The 27412-nt window shown below is 42.8% G+C and overlaps 1 protein-coding gene across 1 annotated transcript in view; it reads right to left on the reverse strand.

The window, feature by feature from the left end:
* Positions 1-12966: 12966 nt before the first annotated feature.
* Positions 12967-27412, reverse strand: part of LOC140347590 (secreted frizzled-related protein 1-like) — a 28090-nt gene continuing 13644 nt past the window's right edge. Inside the window, exon 3 of the mRNA XM_072434107.1 lies at positions 12967-13335. Coding sequence (XP_072290208.1) covers positions 13013-13335 — 323 coding nt within the window. The 3' untranslated portion in view covers positions 12967-13012. The remainder of the gene's footprint in view (positions 13336-27412) is intronic.

The following is a 27412-nucleotide window of genomic DNA, read 5'->3' on the forward strand; positions in this document are numbered from 1 at the left end:
GAGTTTCAAGCCAGCTAACAGTTACAGTTCACTGACATTTTGTGTAATAAATGTCCACAACCGTACGGGCCGTTTGGGATATACAGTATAATAAAACGCCTGACTAAAATTACGCCCGATTCAAACTGAAGCCCTTTCTGAACCTTTTAGGATGAACAAACGTCTGAGTATTTTACTGTTGTCTGATTTACCCTGATTATAAGAGGTAGCACGGAGGAAAACCTGATTAAAAAAATATAAATAAATTGTGAATAAAAGGAGGAGTAGGAAAATATTTGCTTGGTTAATGCACAAACTGATCCCGATCTTTCCTGGAAAAGGTGATTTGACTTGAAATACGTGGGTTGTTTTTATGTTTCATTTAAGCTTGAGTGTTCCCTTTCTCATTTGAATTTGTAATGGAATAGATGAAGAAGCAGGAGGTTTAACATTTATCAAGATGAAAAACATATATGGAAAGATGTAGTGCTTATTTTCCACATCCATCCGGGCCCCGGGACCAAGCTCCAGATCTCCAGCTTTTGAAACATTCCACATCGAAGTGACATCGGAACTCAAATTTGACATAATATGTGCTGCACTTTGCTTGTATATTTGTTTGTTAATTTATTTCAATATGTTTTCATTTGATTCACATCATATTAGTTTTATCCTTACTAAGTTCCTGCATTGGCCCCTCTTGTTTGGTGCCAAGGGGGGCTTAGAGGGGGTGATGTGTTTTAGGGTTAAGGAACAGTTAAAATTCATGAAATATTATAGCTGCTAAACAATCGACAATGTCCATTTTCAATTTGTAAATATATTAAACAAGATGTTGAAAAATATATCATAGTTTGATTCGTTTATTGTCGATGTCGCGTTAGCAGTCAACAACATTTATGCATAAGCTGTTGAGATAAACTAATCATAAACCTGGGAATCAAATGTTAGACACTTATTGAGGAGGAAACTGTAATGTAATATAATCATCAAATGATATACATGATTTACATGAACAAAGGTACAGACCTGGTAGTGAGCATCGCCTCCTTGGACCCGCAGCAGAAAAAGGTAAATGTTTCTATCTTGATTTTTTCATGCAAACTTATATTATCTGAACTTTATTATGCATAAGAGCTGTCATGACAAATCCTTTTTAAGCAAGGCAAGATTGTCAGTGTAATCCCTCATTTGTCCAGGAGTGTTCCATTGTAGACAAAGATTCAGTTTCTAAACACAGAGTCCAGATGAGTACAACTGAATCTTTTTCTGCAAGGCAAGATTATTTACACAATTTATACACAAAGTCATTCCAGTGCTTCACTTAAAAAGGAACAGATAACAACATAAATCATCATTATACTTTCAAAGAGAAGAGTGCAGGTAAAATCCAGTCACATGTAGCTAAACAGAACAATTTTAGTCTAGATTTGAACATTGTCAGTGTAATACTTGTCTCACATCTTCAGGAAGACTTCAAGTCCTGACTCTGGCACCAGCAGGTCCTCAGAGTCTGAGATGGTTCATATGGCACTAACATGTCCGAAATGTACTTTGGTGCTAGGCCATGGAGAGACTTGTGAGCATAATATAGACATTTTGGGGTAATTATGAACTGAGACTTATGTTAACAGCCACGTCATCCATCCATCCATCCATCTTCTGCCGCTTTATCCGGGGCCGGGTCGCGGGGGCAGCAGTCTGAGCAGGGACTCCCAGACTTCCTTCTCCCCAGACAATTCCTCTAACTCCTCCGGGGGGATCCCGAGGCGTTCCCAGGCCAGCCGAGAGACATAGTCTCTCCAGCGTGTCCTGGGTCTTCCCCGGGGCCTCTTCCCGGTGGGACATGCCTGAAACACCTCCCGAGGGAGGCGCCCAGGAGGCATCCGAAACAGATGCCCGAGCCACCTCAGCTGGCTCCTCTCGACGTGGAGGAGCAGCGGCTCTACTCTGAGCTCCCCCCGCGGAGGAAACTCATTTCGACCGCTTGTATCCGCGATCTTGTTCTTTCGGTCACTACCCAAAGCTCATGACCATAGGTGAGGGTAGGAACGTAGACCCACCGGTAAATAGAGAGCTTTGCCTTTCGACTCAGCTCCCTCTTTACCACAACGGTCCGATGCAGCGAATGCATCACTGCAGCCGCTGCACCGATCCGCCTGTCGATCTCACGCTCCATCCTTCCCTCACTCGTGAACAAGACCCCGAGATACTTGAACTCCTCCACTTGGGGCAAGGACACCCCACCCACCTGGAGAGGGCAAGCCACCTTTTTCCGGTCGAGAACCATGGCCTCGGATTTGGAGGTGCTGATTCTCATCCCAGCCGCTTCACACTCGGCTGCAAACCGTCCCAGTGCATGCTGCAGGTCCGGGTTTGATGGAGCCATCAGGACAACATCGTCTGCAAACAGCAGAGATGAGATCCTGTGGTCCCCAAACCGGACACCCTCCGACCCCTGACTGCGCCTAGAAATTCTGTCCATAAAAATTATGAACAGAACCGGTGACAAAGGGCAGCCCTGGCGGAGTCCAACATGCACTGAGAACAGGTCTGACTTACTGCCGGCAATGCGAACACAGCTCCTGCTCCGGTCATACAGGGACCGGACAGCCCTGAGCAAAGGGCCCCGGACCCCGTACTCCCGGAGCACCCCCCAAAGGACACCCCGAGGGACACGGTCGAAAGCCTTCTCCAGATCCACAAAGCACATGTGGACTGGTTGGGCAAACTCCCATGAGCCCTCGAGCACCCGATGGAGGGTATAGAGCTGGTCCAGTGTTCCACGACCGGGACGAAAACCACTCTGCTCCTCCTGAATCCGAGGTTCGACTATCGGTCGAATTCTCCTCTCCAGTACCTTGGAATAGACCTTACCCGGGAGGCTGAGGAGTGTGATCCCTCTGTAGTTGGAACACACCCTCCGGTCCCCCTTCTTGAACAGAGGGACCACCACCCCGGTCTGCCAGTCCAGAGGCACGGTCCCCGAACGCCACGCGATGTTGCAGAGACGTGTCAACCAAGACAGTCCTACAACATCCAGATACTTTAGGTACTCAGGGCGGATCTCATCCACCCCCGGAGCCCTGCCACCGAGGAGTTTGCGAACAACCTCAGTGACTTCAGCTTGGGTGATGGATGAGCCAGCCTCCGAGTCCCCGGTCTCTACTTCCTCTTCGGAAGACGTGACTGAGGGATTAAGGAGATCCTCAAAGTATTCCTTCCACCGTCCGACGAGATCCCCAGTTGAGGTCAGCAGGCCTCCACCCGCCTCGTAAACGGTGTTGGTGAGACACTGCTTCCCCCTCCTGAGGCGCCGGACGGTTTGCCAGAATTTCTTTGGTGCCGACCGATAGTCCTCCTCCATGGCCTCCCCGAACTCCTCCCAGGCCCGGGTTTTTGCCTCCGGAGACCTACGAGCCAGAGTGGCCTGATAGGCCTCCTTCTTCAGTCTGACGGCATCCCTTACTTCCGGTGTCCACCACCGGGTTCGGGGGTTGCCGCCACGACAGGCACCGGAGACCTTGCGACCACAACTCCGAGCAGCCGCATCAACAATGGAGGCGGAGAACATGGTCCACTCGGACTCAATGTCTCCAACCTCCCCCGGGACATGGGAGAAGCTCTCCCGGAGGTGCGAGTTGAATACCCTACTGACAGAGGGTTCCACAAGACGTTCCCAACAGACCCTCACAATGCGCTTGGGTCTGCCAAGTCTGTCCGGCTTCCTCCTCCGCCAGCGGATCCAACTCACCACCAGGTGGTGATCGGTTGACAACTCTGCCCCTCTCTTCACCCGAGTGTCCAAGACACGCGGCCGGAGGTCTGATGACACGACAACAAAGTCGATCATTGACCTCCGGCCTAGGGTGTCCTGGTGCCATGTGCACTGATGGACACCCTTGTGCTTGAACATGGTGTTCGTTATGGACAATCCGTGGCTAGCACAGAAGTCCAATAACTGAACACCGCTCGGGTTCAGATCGGGGAAGCTGTTCTTCCCGATCACCCCTCTCCAGGTGTCACTGTCATTGCCCACGTGGGCGTTGAAGTCCCCCAGTAGAACAACGGAGTCCCCGGTCGGTGCACTGTCCAGTACCCCTCCCAAGGACTCCAAGAAGGCCGGGTACTCTGCACTGCTGTTCGGCCCGTAGGCCGCCACAACAGTGAGAGACCTGTCCCCCACCCGAAGGCGGAGGGACGCGACCCTCTCGTTCACCGGGGTAAACTCCAACACGTGGCGGCTCAGCTGAGGGGCTATCAGCAAGCCCACACCAGCCCGCCGCCTCTCCCCGCGGGCAACACCAGAGAAGTGGAGCGCCCAGCCCCTCTCGAGGAGATGGGTTCCAGAGCCCAAACTGTGCGTGGAGGTGAGGCCGACTATATCTAGTCGGTATCGCTCAACCTCCCGCACAAGCTCAGGCTCTTTCCCCCCCAGCGAGGTGACATTCCATGTCCCCAGAGTTAGTCTCTGTGTCTGGAGATCTGGTCGCCGAGGCCCCTGCCGTCGACTGCCGCCCAGATCTCTCTGCACCGGCCCCTTATGGATCCTCCTGCGGGTGGTGGGCCCACGGGAGGGCGGCCCCACGTCGCTCTTTCGGGCTGTGCCCGGCCGGGCCCCGTGGGGTAAGACCCGGCCACCAGGCGCTCGCCATGGAGCACCCATCCCAGGCCTGGCTCCAGGATGGGGCCCCGGTGACGCCGATCCGGGCGACGTAAACGGCCTTGTTCGTGTCGTCGTCATAAGAGGCTTCTGAACCGATCTTTGTCTGACCCGTCACCTAGGACCTGTTTGCCTTGGGAGACCCTACCAGGGACATGAAGCCCCGGACAACATAGCTCCCGGGATCATTCGGGCACTCAAACCCCTCCACCACGTTAAGGTGTCGGTTCAAGCCACGTCAAATTAATAAAATCAGCAACTTTGCCAAAATAAAAATATAGTGTCTAAACCAGACTTGGTGAGACTTGGAGAGTCTCCAGCAGATTACACTACAGTAACGACCGCTCACTGGTCTCTCCAAACGAGCTGTAAAACAGCTGCAGTACATCCAGAACGCTGCTGCTCGGGTCCTGACCAGAACCAGGAAGTACCATCACATTAGTCCTGTTCTCAGGTCTCTGCACTGGCTCTCTGTGTCTCAGAGAAGAGACTTTAAAACAGCTCTGCTTGTGTACAAGTCTCTCCATGGCCTAGCACCAAAGTACATCTTGGATATGTTATTTTATGTGCCATATGAACCATCTCAGACTCTGAGGACCTCAGGGGCCGGCCTCCTGCTGGTGCCCAGAGTCAGGACTAAACATGGACCGGCCTCCTGCTGGTGCCAGAGTCAGGACTAAACATGGACCGGCCTCCTGCTGGTGCCCAGAGTCAGGACTAAACATGGACCGGCCTCCTGCTGGTGCCAGAGTCAGGACTAAACATGGACCGGCCTCCTGCTGGTGCCAGAGTCAGGACAAAACATGGGGAATCTGCGTTTCAGATTTATGCAGCTAAAATCTGGAACAGTCTTCCTGAAGATGTGAGACAGGTTCTACTCTGACGATGTTCAAATCTGAGCTAAAAACTGTCTTGTTTAGCTGCGCATATGACGAGGGGATTTAATTTGCACTCTTCTCTTTCAGGTCTTAAACTGCTTTGTGATGTGTAAAATATTTTTATCTTGTCGCTCTTTTATCAGTTACACTATTGCTCGAGGTTATAAAGGTTGTGATCATGATATTTCTATGTCAGTCCATCCATTTATTAATATACCGTATATGTTTATAATATTTGTTTGCTTGGATCAACCCTGAGGAAATCCATTCATCACCAGACAGACTATACAAACTCCCCACCTCACCGGGGGAATCAAACCTGTGACCTCCTGTCTGCGATGTGCCAGCCACTCTGCCACCTCGCCACTTTCACGCCCATCCACGGTTAGTAATGCCGTCTTTACACCCCGACTGAGAACGTGCCGTCATACAAGGCCCCGCTCCAGTTTACAGGAATATAGTTACTGGAACAGCAGCCGCACTCTGACATCACCCCTTTAAAAGCTGCTAAACTAATGTCCATTATCCAAAAGCATATGCCACATGGAGCGCCCCTCCCCCACCCGCCGTCCCCCCGGGCCAATGAGCAAACAACTCCCTCTCTGTGCGAGTCTGCACCGGGTCGGCCTTGTTCTTTGGCACGGCTCAGAATCGAAGAATGATTGGCAAATATCGACGTTCGGAGGTGGTTTGCGCCGCCTCAAATGGATGTGACTAAAGGGATAAACCTTTTGTGTGGTTCATGGACGTCATAAGCATCCGTTTGATCTCCAGCCAAAAGGATTTCCTAATCATAGAGTTATCTAAAGTCAACAAACAGCTTCACTAGAGATGATACTTTTATTCATTTGTCAGAAGAGATACCCACAATTACAAACTAAAACGGTTCAATCTTAGCAGAAGTGGGCGACATATAAAGTCAAGTCAAGGGAAACTACAACTCAAGCAAGCGTAATTGTTTGGACGTAACATCTGATTTATAATTTGAATGTAAATGCAAGGACAACACATTGTAATAACACATAATAATGCACAAAAGCAGGAAATATGAAGGGAGCAGTGCAGGAAACGCAAATGTCCAAATAATTATTGTTGTCAACGTGGGAAAAGTAACAAAAGTGACACAACACCCAAGTGAAAGTATGGTGTGAGGAAACTACTACGAATACAATCTCTTACAAAGACGAATCTCATCAGACTGGCTTTTTCTTTTTAGTCAGACAAACAAACAATAAGAAAAACAACACAAAAAAATACTCCAAAAAAGGACAGAAGAAATATAAATAAGTAAATAGTTTCAGGAGCCGCTATTTGACCGCACCGTTTTAGACTTCGCCGGGTTAACGTTAGGGTTAGGGTTAGGGTTAGGGTTAGGGTTAAGGTTAGGGTCAGGGTCAGGGTTAGAGTTAGGGTCAGGGTTAGAGTTAGGGTTAAGGTTAAGGTTAAGGTTAAGGTTAGGGTTAATGTTAAGGTTAGGGTTAGAGTTAGGGTTAAGGTTAAGGTTAGGGTTAGGGTTAAGGTTAGGGTTAGAGTTAGGGTTAAGGTTAAGGTTAGGGTTAGGGTTAAGGTTAGGGTTAGGGTTAAGGTTAGGGTTAGAGTTAGGGTTAAAGTTAGGGTTAGAGTTAGGGTTAAGGTTAAGGTTAGGGTTAGGGTTAGGGTTAAGGTTAGGGTTAGAGTTAGGGTTAGGGTTAGAGTTAGGGTTAAAGTTAGGGTTAGGGTAAGAGTTAGGGTTAAAGTTAGGGTGAGGGTTAGGGTTAAGGTTAGGGTTAGAGTTAGGGTTAGGGTTAGAGTTAGGGTTAAAGTTAGGGTGAGGGTTAGGGTTAGGGTTCCTGAAACTGCTGGGCCATTTGACCGCGCCGCGGCTCTGCAGCCACGGCCTTATTTTTAACATTTGAATATGTACAACACTTTGGACTTGGTGCTATATTAATTAACCTTGACCTTGAAAAAGTTGTAATAAAGAAACTTTAGTTCTATTCATAATAATAATAATAATTTTCATTGAGCTCGATAGGAGTGCTCATCTCGCCAACATTCTTTGAACTTATTCATTCAAAATTAATTCTCTCTCTTTGACCTGCACCAATCACTCGATCACACAAAACATTCACACTGCACATCCTGGTCATCCTGGTCCACAGATCGCACGGCACAAGTCCAAAAAGATCCTCTGGAAGTTGATCCCACTGCCTGTTAGAAATGAAAAGTCAGACAGTCTGTAATTGTCTGTAAACCGTAATCATTTTAATAGAAATGTGAAATAATACACTGTGTTAACATCAATCTTCACTGATAATAATTTAGGAAACCATCTAATGCATTTGTAGTGCACAAATAGTGACATTTTACTCTGTTTTTTACTGTGTACTTTAATGTAAAAAGAGCTACGGTAATTGTACTTTTTTTTCATCAAAGAAAAACACAGATCAATCAAAACATATGTACAACTACAGATACAATAACATCTACAGCAACGACAGGGGAAAACAATTAAAATAGACGACACAAAAGGCACCAACAATAAAGGACTGGACCGACATCATAATTGAAAATCACATTTTGACATAAGCTGGACTAAATGGGACTCAAATCTTGGACATGGTGTTCTCTAAACTTGATCTTTATTTTCACCTGGCTTCACTACACAATATTTATGCAGTGAAAAGTTAAACTCTGTGTGTGTGTGAATAATGATAATAAAGACACATTTTGCAAAATGGCAAAACACTGTGTCGTTTTAAAATGCAGCTCCAAGTCTCGCACAAACACAGGAAATGCACAACACATGCACACTCGCCATAAACCGCCACAGAATCACCCGGGAAAACCAACATTTTGGGTTTGATCAAGTCCTGGCTGAGTTCTGGGTTCTGGTTCTGGTTCTGGTTCTGGTTCTGGTTGGGTTCTGGAAGTCCTCGTTCCTGTCAAAGTGTGCACAGAGTTAATGGATAGATGTGTGCAGAAGTTTAAAGTGCAGTTAAGATGAATATATTTAGCATTTTGGTAAAAATGATAAGAATACAGAATAGCACATTTTTCAGGTTTATGATTTCACTTCCTGTTTGTAATTGGTGACATCACACTCAAAAATTACCCAGCAAAGACTGGCCAAAACTCATCTACTGTCAACATTTATTTCATTTGACATATTAAAATATATGAGAGCGACTTTATTTTGATGAATTAATGTTTAGAGAGAGTAAAAAAGTAGTTTCTTCTTGTGTCACTGGGCAAAACACACTAAATTGACTTGTGGAGGGGAAAATAACAAACCGTTTTGACAGCGGGACAATAGTTGGTCCGAAGCTAAACTTAGATCGTGTTTATGGATGCAAAAAAAAATTGCAATGTCATAATATAAGAGAAAGACTTTTTCAGATTTGGGTGAGGATATTGGTCAGAGGTGGTAGGCGTAGAAACAAATAAATGAATAAAAATGTCTAAATCTGATGTGTGAAATTTGATCCTTTGCATTTGGGACTCGGTTCTTCAGCTCTAGGTCTGGTCAGGATTATTGTTGGAGGATTAGCATATTGTGCATGATTTTTGGCAATTGAGGAATATATATTTATATGATTTCAATACCAACATATCAAAAAAAAATCTTTAAATGGTTATTAGATCAGGTCTGCAACTCTAAGGGTTATAAATACAGCATAATAACCTGCTAATGACTGTGTGAGCGACTGCTGAGTGCCCACTATATTTAGCACAGTTTTTGAATGAGTGACATTTCCATTTGTCGAAATGTTCATCTATTTGCTAACTCAGTAAATTTAAAGTTTATTCATTTACCTCGGTTTGGTCGTTTTCTATTGCCTTTGCCCGGTTAAGGTGCTGTTAGGTGCTGTTGTTTATGCTTAAAAGTACAGGATGGACAACTCATTGAACCAAAACGCAGTTATAAAATATATACTATATTTCATCCAAGAATTGCAATTTTTTATTTTACTTCCAGGTTGTAATTGATGACATCACACCAGGAAATTGCCCAGAAACCACTGGGCAAGACAATTTTTTATTTGACAAATGACAATATGCGAGAGCACCTCTATTTTGTAGAATTAATGTTTAAAACGTCAAAAAAGTAGTTTAGTTTGTGTAAATTCTGCATTGACTGGAATGAGTGTCCCTGGTGTGATGTCACTTCCTGTCATTTTCTACAGATTTTTAAACTTTTCTCCACAAATACCTACTCGATTGGTGTAAAACTATAATTTATATGTACAACAGGTAATAAATACACCAAATAAAGCCAAAATTAGAAGATCATACAAACCTGTTATGTGCACTTTAAAGCGTGAATAGTGAAACATTGGACTTAAGCAGTAAATAATTTGACTTGTATACATTTTGATCTGCAATTTTAGAGTTGGTAAAGAACTCATGCGCTCTTACCTTTTACCCCACACGGTCTTTGGTTATTTTCATGTTTTCTTCTTAGTGCCTGTTCTGTTTTTGTTCCAACATCCAAAAACACTTAAAACAATTCTGTCTAATTCACCATCGCCCCAAACAACACCAGCTCGTTTTACACTTCACACTCGTTTACATCCATTTGTGGTCCACACTTTAACGCATTTGTTCCTGTTGTGTGAAGCACGTGGAATCGCCTTGTGTACAAATCGCGCTCTACAAATAAACTGGCCTTGCCTTTGCCTTGGATGTTTGTTAAACAGTTCATCTCCACCGGGTTCTGTCTGAATGATTTTGTCTTTTGAAGTTATGATTACAAGTCCACATCTGAGCGATCGTCCCCATTACCCAAGGCTCTTACTCAAAACACATGGAGGCACTTCCTGGTTTTTAACAAGGCTTTTTTTTCTTTTACTGACGCCACGATCTGATGTTTTGTTGTTCACATGTGCGGTGCCAAAGTGAAAGATTCCCAAGCCTAAACGGTTTTACAATCAGTATCTTGGATGTTTATTTTCTGTGCTGTGTTTGACAGGCCAGGAATGTCAGGAAACACTATTATCTTGATTATTGTGATGACGAGAATAGGTCATGCTGGACCGGTCAGAATTCCATGCTTCCACGCTTGGATTTGCCGTTTGACTGTCGAGATTGCAGATGTGTCGTTCTGAACAACACAAAAGTTCAGCGACCTCTCTGTCAGCATGAATAAACAAACGTGTAATTATATTCTAAATTGCTAGCTATATTAGAATATTATTCTAAGACTTCAAGCCATAAGACGATGTATGAAGAGCCAATCCTTAATAGATCATTGGAAAGTTATTATTTGAGAAGTCATAATTTTTATTTTTATTTTATTTATTATTATTATTATTATTTTTTACTTTTTTAATTTATTTTACTTTTTTCATTTAATGTTATTTTTTTTATTTTATTTTTAATTTTTAATTTTTTTCAAATTTTTTTCTTTGCATCGGCCAGTATGTTCTATGTATGTTTTTGTCATTTTATGTTTAAAAATTGAATAGAGAAAGTTCAGCATTTTTGGATCCTTTTCAAAAACAACACTTGAAATTGTGACAATTTTTATCAAATTCAACGCACCCTTTTGACAACTGCTATTTTCTGTTGAAGCTTTGGAGTATTTCTGACCCCGAGACTCGAATGACCTGTATCTACTGAACCATTGTGTTTGAGCTCAAAACACAAGCCCTCAAACTTGGGCGCTCTGGGCTTAATTGATCATACGTGACATAAAAAAATCTATTAATCATTAAATATTCCAAACATATTTCTAAACCTGTTAAAGCGTTACATTTTGAGATTCTGATCAATAATTGTGCTGATTTTTGGTCAACAAAGGTCAGTTTTCTTAATTTTTCCAGTGAATTTTATGTTTATATATTTGATTAAAGCTGGAGTTTAAAGTCAAAACCTTTATGCGGGATGTCACCATGAACATAGAAAGTAAAAGGTGTACCCTGTAAAAATGAACTTTCTTGGAGAGACTGAAGCCCACAAAACTCAAGAAAACAATGTAATGGCAATAATTTAAATCAATATAATTAGTGAAAGCAACCACTCAACTTTCTTTTTTTTTCTTATATTTATGTAAAATTTGTATGTACACATAATAGGCAGCAATGCACCGCTGACATTCAAATCATTCAAAAAATAGTGCTAAAACGAACCAGGAAAAACAAATAAAACATTGCGTCGGCATTTACACATACAATTATCTTTTAACGATCATGAACCATCTAGAAGTCTGAATGGAAGTCGATAGAGATTAGTAACGTTTTTTTGAATTACTGTTCTTCTCATGCTATTTTCTCACATTCTCACGTTTGTCAAAGACCGATTCATCATATTGACTGATTGCACTTCCACTCACGCCCTTTAGATGGCGGTGTTTCCCCAGCTACGTACGTTCTACAGAAAAATGTTTAAAAGAAGAGTTGCTAGCTTGCTTTGGTCTTAATGTTTTTGTTGATATTTGGCCAATTTATGAAAATTCCGTTTGAAGAGATTAGCCGGATTATCTTGATGGCAATTGTTGTGATCTTTAGATTTGCACGTTTGTTTGATTAAAAATGTGTAGATTTTTGCGAGCCAACAAAAAAATAAGTCATCAAGATGTTTAAATATACGAGAAATTGATTCTATGCTTCACTGACTTCCATTCGTTTGTCCAATCTCAACAACCCTCGCGATCTCTTGCCACTTTATGGGTCATTGTCAAAGTTGGCCAACAGATATATTGGCAATCATTTCAGTGAGAGAGGGGTTATCTTCTGTGTTTAAGTCCGTACAAAAACAAAAGAAAGTAGAAAAGTAACCCAATCACTCTGCACATTCAAATCACAGACATGTTCAAAGGTGAATCTGTAAATGTACAAAGATATAAAGATATACAAACAGGCAAAATATAAAGCATAGGATGTTCCTTTAAAGCAGAACTCAGTAATTTTAACACATTTCTTTAAAAGTGAATATCGAGAAATAAAACCAATGCTAGCTTGCCGTTTAGCTAACCCATTGCCTGGGCATTTTAATCATTGCATACTCTAGAATTTACTGTAGTATCACTTAAAATAATGTATATGTGTCTTGAAATTACATTATTTAAAACACAAGAAGAGGGAGCTAGGGCTGCATCTGATGGTGCACTGAAAACTGAAGTATTTTGAATGAAACTATTGTGAATAATACTAAATTGAGAGTCAATCTGTGCAATGACACGATTAAAAAAAGACTTTGGTGACGGTGTGCTCTTCAAAAACACAGAGGAGTTTCATTGATTAAAGTTCTGGAGAAGGAGAACTAACTATGCACGATTACCCAAGACATGCGTCAATGAAACTAAAGTCCAGGTGTGTTCTATTGAGGATATATAACACTATAAACTGATAAAATCCTCAAAAATGCCACCAGGTCGGCGACACTCGTACGCCAAGTTTAGCCAATCCCTCATCGCAGTCTCTAAAACGGTTCATTTGTCGTAGACCAGAAATTACTGAGTTCCGCTTTTACGTTTGTGCAAGTCCATCATTTTTTTGTCGCCGTGATTGGATTAGAAGACGTTCTCGAATGCGGGGCACTTGTAGGTCTTGAGTTTCTTGATGGTCTTCTTGAACTCTTTGCTGGACTTGTCCCATTTGTGGATGCCGGTGAGGAGGAACTGCTGGTCCACCTTGCGGCCCATGATGAGGTACTGGGGGGTGAGGTTGTCCAGCTGTTGACAGGGGCAGTCGGCGCCGTTCTTTAGGTTCAACACCAACTTCTTCAGATCCTTCTTCTTCAGCGTGCCCATTTTGATGATCTTCTTGCGCTTCTGCAGGATCACCTTGCGGTCCATGTTCTCGCGCTTCACCTCCTTGATTTTGGCCTTGAACGCTGAGGAAATAAAGACACAAATTGGTTTGTTATCAAGTCAATCGTCAAAAGGTTTAAAGTGCAACCAAGTCAGAGTTTAGACCTGGGTTAGATCTTGTTTGTCCTTGTAAATAAAGCAGTTCTGGTTGGGTTTGCACTGGATATGGTTTTGGTGGTTGTGCCTGCTTTGGAAGTTGAATGTTTTACTTGGAATGAATTGGAAAGGTTCTGTCAGGAGGTTTAATTCACATGAAATCAATACCAATTTCTTTGCTCTGAAGGACACCACCAACACCACGAGTTTTTTCATAAACCTTTACTTTTCCAGTCAGAATCAAGATCCCATTTACAAGGATGTTTTACAAGTGGATGAAGTCAGAGAACCCAGAGGAAGCCTACGCAGACACACCGATTCCAACACCTCACCTTGACTTCATTTTTAACCCAGAACGTTCTTACTGTGTGGCGGCAGTCCCTACCACAACGCTACCATGTCACCCAAGATTAATTCTGTCTTCAACTCTTCTCCAACAGATGTGACTTGAGCTCTTATTCCATTTTCCCCACCTTGAAGCACTCAGAAAACCCCTCACCGAGCGCTGACGAATGAATCAGCGACTTTCACTCACATTTTATTAATCTACACGGCCCAATCATGTGTAAAACATCTCCCGGACCTGGCAACCGATCTGCATTCTTCTACCCTGAAAACCATCTTACTGGAAGTGTCGGCGCTCATTTACGATTTTTTTTCATCTGTTTTCTTGCGATATCGGGTGTAATTGCTTCCCATGTTTTAGACAAACACATGACTTAACTCTACGTGGGTGCGTGGGTTTCGACAGAACAAAGCAGTCATGTGGACATGGCGTGTTGTTGGCAGTCAGAGGAGATTCCTGCATTGACTTTTTGTGTTTTCAAGCTGATTGTGCGTGGGGGATTAATGGGCCGAGTTACAAGTGCTGGGTGCATTAGTTTAACAAGTTGGACAGCACTACAAAACCACATACACGTCTTTTAAATAAACAGGTCTTCCCAAATCTTCAAAAGAGCACATACTTTCACATCTTCCAGTGATCACCTCTCAGTTAGTTGAAAAATGACACTTATTTTGAGTGAATTAAGTGCATTGTTACCTGTACTTAATGTTACTTTGCACCACTAAATATATACATGGGGAAATGGTTTGGCAAATTAAACCACAGTGATTAAAGAGTTCCACAAGATTGCATTGAATTTACACATCTCCATGCACACAAGCAGGTGGCGCTACCAAGCCATTTACAAGTCAAATCTGTGAAGAGGAGACCCCACTCTAAGTAGGGATGATTATTCAGGTCACAACATAATCGTAAGAACATAAATGTAATAATCGTGACAGTTTCAGAAGAAAAATGTAATATTTTTTGTTCAATATAAAGCCAAAAAATTTGACCAAATGTAACGAAATTTTATTTATCTGGCTGTTTCTGTCACTGTTACCACATTTTGTAAAGCCGGGCACAAACTTGAGGAACAGTCACATGTCAGACCACGAGAATGAAAGAAAATAACAGATTTCACTGTTGTTTAGTCACAGTCTCAAGAATCGTGAGTTATCGCTAAGTTGTTCTCACAATAATCGTAACACTAACATTTGATATTGTGAACACTAACTCCAAGTAATAGCCTATTTTCAATCAAATACCAATTGTCCGCAAGATGCTTAAATTTATCTACACTAGGGAACTGTCCAGAGTTTACATAACGGTTCATGGAAATTGAAATAGGGGGATTTAATTAATTCTGCAGTCGAAAGAGTTTTTGGGTAGATGCATTTGAACATTCTAGGTCTTCTACCCATGACATGAATTGGAAAGTCCATGTTCATGAAGCTAATCAAAAAATAGTTTTGGTCATCTCAGAATCCTATTAAAAAAAAGGGAGTGTCTACAGAGCCGCGCCGTTTTAGACCGCGCCGGGTTAAGGTTAAGGTTAGGGTTAAGGTTAAGGTTAGGGTTAAGGTTAAGGTTAAGGTTAGGGTTAGGGTTAGGGTTAGGGTTAAGGTTAGGGTTAAGGTTAAGGTTAAGGTTAAGGTTAAGGTTAGGGTTAGGGTTAGGGTTAGGGTTAGGGTTAAGGTTAAGGTTAAGGTTAAGGTTAGGGTTAGGGTTAGGGTTAGGGTTAAGGTTAGGGTTAAGGTTAAGGTTAAGGTTAAGGTTAGGGTTAGGGTTAGGGTTAGGGTTAGGGTTAAGGTTAGGGTTAAGGTTAAGGTTAGGGTTAGGGTTAAGGTTAGGGTTAAGGTTAGGGTTAGGGTTAGGGTTAGGGTTAAGGTTAGGGTTAGGGTTAGGGTTAAGGTTAGGGTTAAGGTTAGGGTTAGGGTTAGGGTTAGGGTTAAGGTTAGGGTTAGGGTTAGGGTTAAGGTTAGGGTTAGGGTTAGGGTTAAGGTTAGGGTTAGGGTTAGGGTTAGGGTTAAGGTTAGGGTTAGGGTTAGGGTTAAGGTTAGGGTTAAGGTTAGGGTTAGGGTTAGCCATGAGGCTATATGGCAATGCCGCGGTTCCTGAAACTGCTGGGCCATTTGACTGCGCCGCGGCTCTGCAGCCACAGCCTAAATAAAAAATCTGTGCCTAATTCTGAGGTATTAATTCCTGGTTGTACTATTTTTTGACAATAAAAACAAGACAAGTTGCTATTTACTCTAAAGACAATGTATTCTATCGAAGTATGTTTTGAGATGTTGTTACTGAAGATGATTCTTTCAAAGAAATGTGGCGTAACTGGGACTGGGTAAATTGGGACATGCTTAATCCACCCAGCACTGTGCAACCCCAATTTAAATCTCACCCAGATAATTTAAACAATTTCAAAATAAATCTATTGAAAATCAACGGAGAACATGAATTGACATAATTCTAACCAACAGGCCCAACAAGTACTGTACAGAGTTTTCTGCTGGAGCCTTAGAGACCGCTGCAGTATCCAAAACGATTCAAATGTCAAACGATCTCCTCTCATCATCTATAAACGCCTGTTAACACACTTTAATGAACGTGTCTTTGTACATGCGCTGATAAAACAAGAAATGCTTGGACACATGTATCTATATCCAGGAAAGGCATGCTCCCTTAAGAAAGGTTAGGATCAAAAATCATTTTAGTCCCTGGATTAGCACAGATTTGTCAGACCTGATCCGATCAAAGCATTCCTTGTGGCGCAAAGCAAAGGCATCAAAGAATATTTCTAATTGGCAGGAATTGTTAGGAACAGATGTACTCAATCTTGTATCAAAGCAAAATCTGAATACTATAAAAATCCATTCCTGAAAAGTAGTTCTGATCTTTCTCACAAATCTGCTGGTTTAGACTCCCTAGATCCCTTTTTCTTGAAGCTATGGGCACATACTTTTGACGTGAGTTCTCCCAAGAGTGGAAATCTGCAGCCTGCATCCCTCATTTTAGAAGAGGTGGTAGTCTAGGTTCAAAATACTAAAGACATATCTCCATTTTGCCATGTGTAGCCAAGGCCTTTGAAAAACCGGTCAACAAGAAGCGAACTGGCCTTCCACTTGATGCTGCTCACCCGTCTCACACATATAAGTCTCTCTGAGGATTGTTTGGCATGTTTCAGAAGTAACATCCCTGACAGTGTACAGATTGTATGTGTGGGTGTACGTCTTATAGCCATGGGAGTCCCTCAGGGGTCTATCCTGGGTCCAACCCTATTTAAAATTGAAATAAAATTGACATCGCTTGCTCAGCTGGAAATTACCTCATTCATTTATATTTGGCTGCCACAATTTTGTACACATCCAATCAATCTTTAAACACTTCCAAATCGTTCCAACAAATCAGTTTCAACAATCGACAATATATCCAACCTCCATCTTCTGATAAAAACCAACAAAAGTGAATTCCCGACTTTCAATCATCACTCATCTCAGACATCCTGCCAAGTTAGCTTTTCAACTCACAGCACTGCAGCGTATCAGCTCTTATAAGTACTTCAGTATATGGAGTACTAGCAAAAGTTATATCAGTGCCCTTTTTAACCAGTGTGATCTGGATTCGCTCGTCAACTGGCCGTCACGTCATTATCACATGTTGTCACGTTAGCATCATTTCATTTACAAAACTAAACTAAAACCAAGTACTTTTCATAGTAAATCGTCTAATGTATGAATGATTTAATGTTTTATCCGTGTATTTTGCTGCCTCTTGACCTGGCTGTTGTCGTTGTAAATGAGAAATGGCTCTCAATCGACCTATACCTGGATAAAAGAAGGTTAAATAAAACAAATATGCTTAAGCTAATTCTTAAAGCACTGGCAATTTCTCCAACCCCAGATCCTATTTGTAACTTTCCTTGCCGAGCTTTATTTTGGTATAAGCAACTTAGAGTTGCAGATTAATTGTCTTGACAACGAGAGGTGCAAAGAAAGTTCATCTTAAGAGCGGATTTTCGACAAAAGTTAAATACCTACAGGGGTGGCCTAACGCTTCTACTTTATAAAGCTGTTCTGACATCACCTAGCACGAAATCTTCTTACATTGTAGAGACTGGAGAGTGCGGATAAACTGTCCTAATCCTAACCATGTGCCCTGCTAATGCTAGGCAAAAAACACCGCTGACTGAGTTTAGTATTATAATGAGCAGAAAAGAGATGTGATAGTAAAAAAAAAAGTGTCTTCATGTCAAAATCGGTTTAGTTAAACTCATTTGAAGAGGGATTTGAGAGCCTTAAGTGAGAAAAGTGCCCTGGGAAGTGAAGCTTTAGTAAATGGAAGCATTATGAATGATCAAAGTATGTCATAAGACTTTCAGATATTACAAAACGTGGATTTGGGGATTGAACTTGACTTAAATCATGGCTGTGCACTGTTTTATAAATCAGCAAAAAGCTATATTAGAGAGCCAAGTAGAGTTCAGTAAATCATCACATAAATAATAAAGGACCAGATCCAGCCAAAGTTCCTTGTGCAAAATGATCATATAAACAAAATCAATATAACTTTGGTAAAAGTGCCTTTTAATGTAATTGAGTATGACAGATAAATGCTATACTGTGAAACATTCCAGGCAAAGCTTGGAGACAAACAGATACAAGCATTACAATACATTTATTTTACAAGTGACAATTTGCTTGAAAACAAATGTTTATCTGCTTTTTGTTATAAATCTATAAAGGCTCAGAATTCCCCGTCCAAAATGGTCAGACTGGGAAATTTGAATTTTCTTTCATTTCCATTGTCTAACATGTTACTGTTCCTCAATTGATTTGGCTTTACAAAATTTAACTTTCTGAATGACAAGATAAAAATAAAATATGACAAAAATGGCCAGATGCAAAAGTTATTTTCATTTAAGTCTTTATATCGAACAAAATTTTGCTTCTAAAATGGTCACGTTTATTATCTTTTGGTTCTTTGGTTCCATTATATTGTGACCTGAATAATCACAATTATCGATGAACCTGATAATCTGACCTACCTAATTATAACTATAGCATCAGATTGAGGCTGTCGATTAAACACACCCTGATTAAACTAGAACTAACTTCTTTCAGCAATTTTTCTTTTTTTTACTCAACTTCAGCAGTTTTCCCAATTTCCAAAACATAGCTCAACTCCATAACCTCAACGCGGACATATCCGAGAACGCTATGCTAGACTATGCTAAGCTAACTCCCGCCGCCGTTGTTTAGCCTTTCCACTCGAGCGGCGCGAGCCAAAACCTGGAAACGTCTCCTAAATCATTATGCTCTCCCTCTTGTTCTGTATATCTTCACATGTCCTCATAGTTAAGACACTTATGACAAAAAGGAGCAAACAACATCCATCTTTCGTCCACATGAATGATCCGGGCCGCTCTGTGGGGAAAGCGGAGATGCGAGACCAAAGCCGAGTGCAGTCGCCACGCTGGTAAACGACCGGCCCGAGCGCTAAACAAATGAAACCCGAGACTCCTGTGCGAACACCAAACAAATGCGGGTTCGGTCTGACTGAGAGGTTTTCAAATGGAAACGACTAAAGCTGCGGACACGGCGTTTCCAGTTGTGAGAGATTTAGAACGTCCTACACGACCAGAATCTGTGTGATTGTAGAGTTTGAGTTCCACATTCAGAATCTGACCGTCATGAGAGAGTTCACGCTACACCGCTAACAACTGAAGACACTTTTATCCTACAAAATACAGTCAACAATCCACAAAAACAATAACCGTCCTGATTATGCATCACGCTTACATGACAAAAATTCCGCCAACAAACATATAACAATAACAAATTCTCTCTTTATAGGTAGAAAGTCGGTCTTAAAAAAGTTACTTGGGTATTTTCCAAAGCTAAATCTGCTGATTCGTCCTCCCGCTGCCTAAATGCTTTTCAGTCTGCCTCACCTACGCCTGTGTAAGCTCATATATTTCTGAAATTACAAGACACATCCTCAAACTCGCCATAAATTCTGTCTAATTCCCCATCGCCGCTAGAGGAATGCGACACGCCAGATTTTAAAATATTTTAGGGAATTCCAGCGTGAATCCTGTGAAGCCTGCAGAGGAATAATTATATCATTTTTCATAGTTATGGATTTGTGGGCGAAGCTGCGGGGAATAAACAGCTGTTAAAGTTAAAGCAAAAACACACAGAGGCGACTTTTCTCGGTGCAAAAGGAACTAAAAGCAGAGCCGAGCTTGATTTACATTGTATAAACCGACGCAAAACAGATTCAGATTTGTTTCAGATTGGATTAGGCAGGTGTTTTTGGTCATTTTTTAATGTTCTTGATACTAAAAAAAAGTGATTACATTCAAGATTACTTTAAGGTTGTCTAATTTAGCCAAATTAAACTGCTTCTTAGTGAAAGAAGCATAATCAGTATACGTTTATTTTACACCAACAACGTGAAAGCAAGAATCTGAAAACCTCACAGCTCTGCCAACGAACATGTTCAATTTAAGATCAAATAAAATGTACTGACATCCTTTTGACGTATGTTCCATCAAAATACAATAAAATCAACAAAAAACTAGTTCACGCCCCATTTTAACAAGATAAATCATCGCATTATGTCAAAAATGGTCTTTAACTGGCCACATTTTACCCATAAAAATCTATTCTATGCACATTTTCTTCCATTATCCACCAGAACCGGACAGAAGAACAAGTTATTTACCCGCAATTCCCTGTAAAAAGCTGAATATTGCGCCTCGGCGTTCACTTTGACGACCACAGCTGCTGAGCACATTAGCCCCATTTGGTCCGTTCATTTTAAAAAGTGTTTTACGCAAATCACTTCCACATGGACAAACACAGGTACGACGTCCAACACTAAGAAGCCGAGCGCCGGACGGAGGAGATCGACAATTTGTCAACGTAATGTTTCCCTATTCCCTAAATTGATGTATTTAATGTAATGGCCCACGTCCAGGTACATTTCCACGGAAACGTTAAGCTTTTCCGCATGTGTTACGATGTTAAAACTGCTATTAAGGCATATTGAATTGTAATGTCATTTTTGTCGTGCAAGTTTTAGTCAAGATGGAACTCTTAAAAATCAAAACGCACTGGATTATTTGACTTTTTGTCTGAGGTAGAGATCGAGGTAAAAGAATGAGCAAATCTTTGGATACCAGCTGATTTATCACCACATTAAAATTGGGCCTAAAACTGTCACTAAACCTGGACCAGGACTAGAAAAGGACCAAACCAAGTCTACATTCATCAACTAGGCTCACACCAGGACCAAATGAACAGCGCTAGTGGTGATGTACTGCGCACTAAATTTTTCTAAACGATCACGAATATACTTATCTCAGAAAGCTGCGTCGTAGCATTGACAAAAAGCAAGAGCAAAATACAAACCGGCGACCTTCAGATCTGAGGACGATCACTACCAACTGAGCTACTGTTGCCCAAAGACACCGGGACCATCAGCCCAAAGTCCAACAACAAGAGAGTTGACATTTCAGCAGTGTTGTAGTCATAATGTGTGTATATATTTAAGAATATGAGAGGTTCTGTACATAGGGGTTTTGTTTGTAAGAGTGATTTTCTATTAAGAGTGTTATCTGTTCTTTTCTTCTGTATCTACTTGCGTTGCAACAGCGAAATTTCCCCATGTGTGGACAAATAAAGGCATATCTTATCTTATCTTATGGCAATTAAAATACCCTGCAAATGAGAAATATTTGTAATTATGTTATGTATTCTTTCATTCATTGGAACCAAGATAAATCATTGTTAAAACAGCTCTTGGTCTGCTTTCATTCAGTCGTGTCGCTGTCCACAGTTATTTTCCCCTGTTGACTGGTTTAGTAACCAGCGCTGGACTTTACATTTCCAGGTGCATTGTGTCCACTACTATTTCACCTGCGGGACTTTCGGACGCCACTAAAATGTTCCTTGCGAATAAAACGGTGTGAACATTTGGGCGCAGCCATTAACGCATGTTTAACGTTCAGTCTGCTAATGGGGTCGTTGAGCAGAAACGCACACACACTAAAAGTAGGCACTGTGTTTGTAGGAGCAGAAGCACTGGCCAGAAGGAGGAGGAGCTGAGTAGTGGTCATAGTATTGTGGTTTTACAGTGTAGTGGCCATTTCAGTAGTAGAAGTAGACAATGTGCAAGTAGAAGTAGTCATGAGTCCGAAGTGACGTGACACACACTCATTGCTACTGCCATCTTGAGGACAAACGCTGCATGTTCACTGTGGGCTGTGCTAACAAAAAGTCTGAAAACAAAGGATTCTTGCTCTTCTGTCACATCCCCCAAGACCCTGTTTGTTCAGAAATGTGTGCCTGTGGTCAGGAGGGACCAGTGGACTTACAGAGATCACTCCAGAATGAGGCTGAGCTGTTTGTTTCAGGTCGTCAGCAGCTGGCTAATGCTAGTGACTATGCTAATAAACGTTAGCCCACTTGCAGACAGTTTTAAGGAGCCTGTCTGAGTGTTATATTTTAGGCTCAGACACAAAGTCAGTGCTCTTAAAAGCTTTGAGGGCTCGTCCGGTGCAGAGGGCGTGTGGACGAGGCCGCTGTAGATAAGGATCAAAGCCCAGAACTTTTGTCTTCTTCAAGTTTTTATTTTAATTTTGTTTTTGCTTCGTTGCATGACTATTTCTTGTAGTAAATGCCTAATAGTAGCAGTAGTAGTAGTAGTAGTAGTAGTAGTAGTAGTAGTAGTAGTAGTAGTAGTGTGTTTCAAGTGTGTGCTATTGTTCTGTTTTTATTCCTCATTAGATTTTCCATTGGGTTTTATTTTGTCTCCATATAAACAGCTTTGAATTGTAATTCCGTGAACGTAAACATTTTATGTTCAAAAATAATCGGCAAAACTTCTTCCTCCAAAGTCGGAAATCCAAACCAAAAGACTGCGGACCTCTTGGTGAACTAAACCAAACCGATTAGGTACGATTGGGAAAGACTGAATTTCGATCTCGATTCAAATCTGATGAACTGCTCTATAAAAGTAAGACCGAGCCCCAGTGGAGCTACTGCAGCGCTCCCTACTGCAGCGCTCGCCTCAGTGGAGCTACTGCAGCGCTCGCCCCAGTGGAGCTACTGCAGCGCTCGCTACTGCAGCGCTCGCCCCAGTGGAGCTACTGCAGCGCTCGCCCCAGTGGAGCTACTGCAGCGCTGGCTACTGCAGCGCTCGCCCCAGTGGAGCTACTGCAGCGCTCGCCCCAGTGGAGCTACTGCAGCGCTCGCTACTGCAGCGCTCGCCCCAGTGGAGCTACTGCAGCGCTCGCCCCAGTGGAGCTACTGCAGCGCTCGCTACTGCAGCGCTCGCCCCAGTGGAGCTACTGCAGCGCTCGCTACTGCAGCGCTCGCTACTGCAGCGCTCGCCCCAGTGGAGCTACTGAGGCGCTCGCTACTGCAGCGCTCGCCCCAGTGGAGCTACTGCAGCGCTCGCCCCAGTGGAGCTACTGCAGCGCTGGCTACTGCAGCGCTCGCCCCAGTGGAGCTACTGCAGCGCTCGCCCCAGTGGAGCTACTGCAGCGCTCGCTACTGCAGCGCTCGCCCCAGTGGAGCTACTGCAGCGCTCGCCCCAGTGGAGCTACTGCAGCGCTCGCTACTGCAGCGCTCGCCCCAGTGGAGCTACTGCAGCGCTCGCTACTGCAGCGCTCGCTACTGCAGCGCTCGCCCCAGTGGAGCTACTGAGGCGCTCGCTACTGCAGCGCTCGCCCCAGTGGAGCTACTGCAGCGCTCGCCCCAGTGGAGCTACTGCAGCGCTCGCTACTGCAGCGCTCGCTACTGCAGCGCTCGCCCCAGTGGAGCTACTGAGGCGCTCGCTACTGCAGCGCTCGCCCCAGTGGAGCTACTGCAGCGCTCGCCCCAGTGGAGCTACTGCAGCGCTCGCCCCAGTGGAGCTACTGAGGCGCTCGCTACTGCAGCGCTCGCCCCAGTGGAGCTACTGCAGCGCTCGCCCCAGACACCACAACAAACAAGCATTTTACTGCTTTAAGGAACTGCCACTAAACACTTTAACAACCCCGTCCATTAGTCCCACCGAACCCTCCCTCCACGTAAAACTGAGCCAGGACCTGATTAAAACAGGACTAAAACTGTGACTAACGGACCAAGGGCCAAACGTGGATGCAATCTTGATCAAACCCCAAACATTTAGTCCCACCAAACCCTCCCAGCTCTGTGTAAAATTAAACCAAACCGAACCTGAGTCTGGACCAGGAGGAAGGCATTAAACCAGATCCTAACAGGGAGTAAACAGGACTAAATCAGGGATAAACCAAGAGTAAACAGGACTAAATCAGGGATAAACCAAGTGCAAACAGGACTAAATCAGGGATAAACCAAGTGCAAACAGGACTAAATCAGGGATAAACCAAGAGTAAACAGGACTAAATCAGGGATAAACCAAGTGCAAACAGGACTAAATCAGGGATAAACCAAGTGCAAACAGGACTAAATCAGGGATAAACCAAGAGTAAACAGGACTAAATCAGGGATAAACCAAGAGTAAACAGGACTAAATCAGGGATAAACCAAGAGTAAACAGGACTAAATCAGGGATAAACCAAGTGCAAACAGGACTAAATCAGGGATAAACCAAGAGTAAACAGGACTAAATCAGTTTCAGGGACCGCGGCATTTCCCTTATAGCCCGTTATAGCCTCATGGCTAACCCCAACCCCAACCCCAACCCCAACCCTAACCCTAACCTTAACCCTAACCTTAACCCTAACCCTAACCCTTAACCCCAACCCTAACCTTAGCCCTAACCCTAACCTTAACCCTAACCCTAACCCTAACCCTAACCCTTAACCCTAACCTTAACCCTGACCCTAACCCTTAACCCTAACCTTAACCCTAACCTTAACCCTAACCTTAACCCTTAACCCTAACCATATCCCTAACCCTAACCTTAACCCTAACCTTAACCCTAACCTTAACCCTTAACCCTAACCATATCCCTAACCCTAACCTTAAACCTAACCCTAACCCTAACCTTAAACCTAACCCTAACCCTAACCTTAAACCTAACCCTAACCCTAACCCTAACCTTAACCCTAACCCTAACCTTAACCCTAACCCTAACCTTAACCTTAACCTTAACCCTAACCCTAACCTTAACCCGGCGCGGTCTAAAATGGCGCTAAAACGCGGTCAAATAGCGGCGCAGTTTCAGGAGCCGCGGCGCGCGGCCGGCACAAAGATAAACCAAGAGTAAACAGGACTAAATCATGGATAAACCAAGAGTAAACAGGACTAAATCAGGGATAAACCAAGAGTAAACAGGACTAAATCAGGGATAAACCAAGTGCAAACAAGACTAAATCAGGGATAAACCAAGAGTAAACAGGACTAAATCAGGGATAAACCAAGAGTAAACAGGACTAAATCAGGGATAAACCAAGTGCAAACAGGACTAAATCAGGGATAAACCAAGAGTAAACAGGACTAAATCAGTTTCAGGGACCGCGGCATTTCCCTTATAGCCCGTTATAGCCTCATGGCTAACCCCAACCCCAACCCCAACCCCAACCCTAACCCTAACCTTAACCCTAACCTTAACCCTAACCCTAACCCTTAACCCCAACCCTAACCTTAACCCTAACCCTAACCTTAACCCTAACCCTAACCCTAACCCTTAACCCTAACCTTAACCCTGACCCTAACCCTTAACCCTAACCTTAACCCTAACCTTAACCCTAACCTTAACCCTTAACCCTAACCATATCCCTAACCCTAACCTTAACCCTAACCTTAACCCTAACCTTAACCCTTAACCCTAACCATATCCCTAACCCTAACCTTAAACCTAACCCTAACCCTAACCTTAAACCTAACCCTAACCCTAACCTTAAACCTAACCCTAACCCTAACCCTAACCTTAACCCTAACCCTAACCTTAACCCTAACCCTAACCTTAACCTTAACCTTAACCCTAACCCTAACCTTAACCCGGCGCGGTCTAAAATGGCGCTAAAACGCGGTCAAATAGCGGCGCAGTTTCAGGAGCCGCGGCGCGCGGCCGGCACAAAGATAAACCAAGAGTAAACAGGACTAAATCATGGATAAACCAAGAGTAAACAGGACTAAATCAGGGATAAACCAAGAGTAAACAGGACTAAATCAGGGATAAACCAAGTGCAAACAAGACTAAATCAGGGATAAACCAAGAGTAAACAGGACTAAATCAGGGATAAACCAAGAGTAAACAGGACTAAATCAGGGATAAACCAAGAGTAAACAGGACTAAATCAGGGATAAACCAAGTGCAAACAGGACTAAATCAGGGATAAACCAAGAGTAAACAGGACTAAATCAGGGATAAACCAAGAGTAAACAGGACTAAATCAGGGATAAACCAAGAGTAAACAGGACTAAATCATGGATAAACCAAGAGCAAACAGGACTAAATCATGGATAAACCAAGAGCAAACAGGACTAAATCAGGGATAAACCAAGAGTAAACAGGACTAAATCATGGATAAACCAAGAGTAAACAGGACTAAATCAGGGATAAACCAAGAGTAAACAGGACTAAATCAGGGATAAACCAAGTGCAAACAAGACTAAATCAGGAATAAACCAAGAGTAAACAGGACTAAATCATGGATAAACCAAGAGCAAACAGGACTAAATCAGGGATAAACCAAGTGTAAACTGGATTAAGCCTGGACTAAAGTAGGACCGCAAATTCATTGGTACGACTAACCCTTCCTCAGTGTAAAACTAAACTAAAGTGGGACAAAACATCATTAAACCAGGTTTAAATCAGGACTGAACCAAACCAACATCCTACTCTTCGGAAGTCCCATCATCAAACACCTTCCTCTAAAACTACAATGACTGGGATCAGCCTTGAACTGGGCCGGGGCAAAATCCAGACTAAATATGAACTGAGCCAGGACTTGAACCAGCTCACAACATGACGGTCCACAGACTCATCGTCCAGGAGCGAGAACAGGGCGATGAACTCCAGTATTCCAACTATTCACAGTCTTAAGATCAGCTCTAGACCTGGACTTCTGGATCTTTCTCTGGACCGAGAAGCTCGCGGGGTGGAGCAGACGAGCCAGGAGCCTGGACCACATAAACATTTGACATTCACAGAGCTCGTCCACAAAGCTGCAGATAAAGATGAGAGGGAAATTGCGTGGGGGAAAGAGCCTTGTATGGTCACAAAGAGAGAAGAATCCATCCCATCAGTCACGCTTATCTACAAAACCGTCCTCAAGATGCATGACGGTTGAGTTAAAACAAAGAAGACAATTCTGGTCTCTAGCATGCAAATTGTACTAAATAACTTTTTAAAAATATGTTTAAAAAAGTAGAATTTTGCCACGGAAAACAATAAAAAAGTAAGGATTTATTTTGAAAAGTTAAATATTATGGCCACGTTAATTCATATTTAAGGATTCAAATGAGCCCAAATAAATTGTTGTTAGCTTCAAAGTTAAGATGTGTCTAATTACATTTTTTAGGGACGGTTGAGCAGAAAGGATATATAAAATTGTCACATTTCCTTCCATTGAACTTAAAAATATCTAATTTAATTTGAAAAGATTACCAAGATTACCACTTTATAAATCTACATCTTAATTTGCCTTAACAAAGAATTAACTCATAACGAGCTTATAATGTATTAAGCATGATTCTACC

Source organism: Eucyclogobius newberryi, unplaced genomic scaffold (assembly GCF_026437365.1).
Source record: "Eucyclogobius newberryi isolate DKJ021-1_F unplaced genomic scaffold, fEucNew1.0.hap1 SCAF_6, whole genome shotgun sequence".
In the NCBI taxonomy this organism is placed as follows: domain Eukaryota; kingdom Metazoa; phylum Chordata; class Actinopteri; order Gobiiformes; family Gobiidae; genus Eucyclogobius; species Eucyclogobius newberryi.